The 2,102-nt window shown below is 55.1% G+C and overlaps 1 protein-coding gene across 1 annotated transcript in view; it reads left to right on the forward strand.

Moving 5' to 3' along the window:
- Positions 1-2,102, forward strand: part of LOC112138800 (diacylglycerol kinase delta) — a gene marked incomplete at both ends in the record, with an annotated part of 6,314 nt that continues 4,212 nt past the window's right edge. The window contains 3 exon segments of the mRNA XM_024261438.1: positions 1-242; positions 1,597-1,707; positions 1,784-1,864. Of these exon segments, the coding sequence (XP_024117206.1) occupies positions 105-242; positions 1,597-1,707; positions 1,784-1,864 (330 nt within the window).

A 2,102-nucleotide genomic window follows, 5' to 3' on the forward strand; every position in this document is an offset into this window, starting at 1 on the left:
CTCCACTGTCCAGCAGAGGGCGCCACCACTGCTCTGAGCTGCAGCTTTCGGCGTCTGTCACTGGGGGGCGCTGTCTCCCGCCTCCACCGGGGTCTCCTGACAGGATGGCGGAGGCAGGGGAACCGGAGTCGCCCGCGGCCCAGTGCCCGGACGAGTCATCGGATAGCGAGCCGGAGCAGGAGCCCGGATCCCCGCAGAAGCTGATCCGGAAAGTGTCGACGTCCGGGCAGATCCGCAGTAAGGTGAGGCCGCGGCTCCGGAGGCCTCCCGCTCTTTCTGTCCCGTTATGTCCGGTCGGACACCGGGACTACCGCGCTTCAGGCTTCCCTCTGGACCACCGGAAGAACTGGAGCCGGTACTAACTAGTCCGGGTTCCCGGGTCAGGGTTCGGGTTCGGCTCGCTGTTGGCGGTGCTGGGGGGTCTCCAACCCTTCCCCTTCGGCTTTTCCATTGCTCACATCCGCTGCTCGGACGGAACCTTTCGGTCCTCCAGAGGACACTCCTGGACCCGAACCGGCCCCTCTGCGCGACTCGGTGATGCCGAACTGCTGGGCTGACCCGGAGAGGTCTGTGGATGCTGTGAGTTTGGACCTAACGGAACCTGGCGGTTCTGCAGAACACCGTTTTTGTTAGAGAGTTAATTTTCTGTCCTCGGTTCGCTTAAAACCCGGTTCCGGGGCAGAACTGCGGCTGCGCAGGACCCGCCGGACCCAGATCAGAACCCGGGTGACCCATAAGCTTTTTTGGTTCCCGTGCTGACCCCAGTTCTTAAGTGAGGTTCTGGTTCCGATCACATCGTAGCTTCCTCGTGCTCTCGGAGGCCCGAACCGACCGTTCTGGACGCAGAGGCGGGGCCACGTCCGGGTCCCTTCGGTTCTAGTCTCCGGACTCTGGCAGCAGAAGGTTGGAACGGCTCCGTTCTGGACGGGTTCAGAGGTCAGAGTTACCTCAGCAGGAGATTCTGTTGGACGTCTTACTGTGTTGGATTCAAAACAGAACCCAGAATAGTTCTACTCATGTTCTGGCCAGGCCCCACAAGTTCCTTCTCTAACATCTTGGCCTGAGTGACGTCACGCCGCCGAATCTCCGAGCTTGGTTTGGACCTCAAGAAGTTCGGTTGGTTCCTTTGGGTTGAGTCGTTCAGAACAGTTCGACTGTGGTCCAGATTTGGTCTAAAACCTCAAATGTTTCCAGAACAAATCCGTGTTCTGTAATCTATACTCAAACGAATTTAATCCCAGAACAGCCAATCACCGCTCAGGATTTCATCATTTGGTTACATTTGTGATGATGGATGGATGATGGATGGATGGATGATGGATGGATGGATGATGGATGGATGGATGATGGATGATAGATGGATGATGGATGAAGGATGGATGGATGATGGATGATGGATGAAGGATGATGGATGAAGGATGATGGATGAATGGTGTTTATCATGGTTGTTCTTTTATTTTGAAAATACCAGGAATCCAATAGAAAGATCCTCTTATGTGAGAGACTTCTGGTCACATGACTCTCCGGGTCATGTGACGTGAGCCGTCTCCTGACAGCCATTAGATGTTTTAAAGCTGAGCTGCTCCTCCTCTGCAGACGGTGTTGAAGGAGGGGACCCTCCAGAAACAGACCAGCTCCTTCCAGCGCTGGAAAAGACGCTACTTCAAGCTGAGAGGACGGACGCTGTACTACGCTCAGACCAGCAAGGTGAGGCTCCTCCCACGCCAGCGCCGCCGCTGGTCTGCTGCTCTCTGGAATGAAGGGACTTTCTGTGTGTCTGCAGTCCATCATCTTTGACGAGGTGGACCTGACGGACGCCAGCGTGGCGGAGTCCAGCACGAAGAACGTGAACAACAGCTTCACCGTGAGTCTGTCCTTTAGGCTTCCTCCGCCTCAGAAAGTAGTCCCTGCAGGGAGGTTCCTGTCAGCTGACTACGCTGATTACTCTGCTGTAGTCGGTAATCAGTCGACTGGATTTGACAGGTCCAGTTCAACTCCCATCGATCAGTGATTGGTGGTTGATCCAACGCTGATCAATACTGATCTGTAATATTTCAACATGAATCTACAGCTGAGAGTGGATGAGGGTTCTTCTGTGTGTG

Source organism: Oryzias melastigma, unplaced genomic scaffold, assembly GCF_002922805.2.
Source record: "Oryzias melastigma strain HK-1 unplaced genomic scaffold, ASM292280v2 sc00848, whole genome shotgun sequence".
Lineage (NCBI taxonomy): Eukaryota > Metazoa > Chordata > Actinopteri > Beloniformes > Adrianichthyidae > Oryzias > Oryzias melastigma.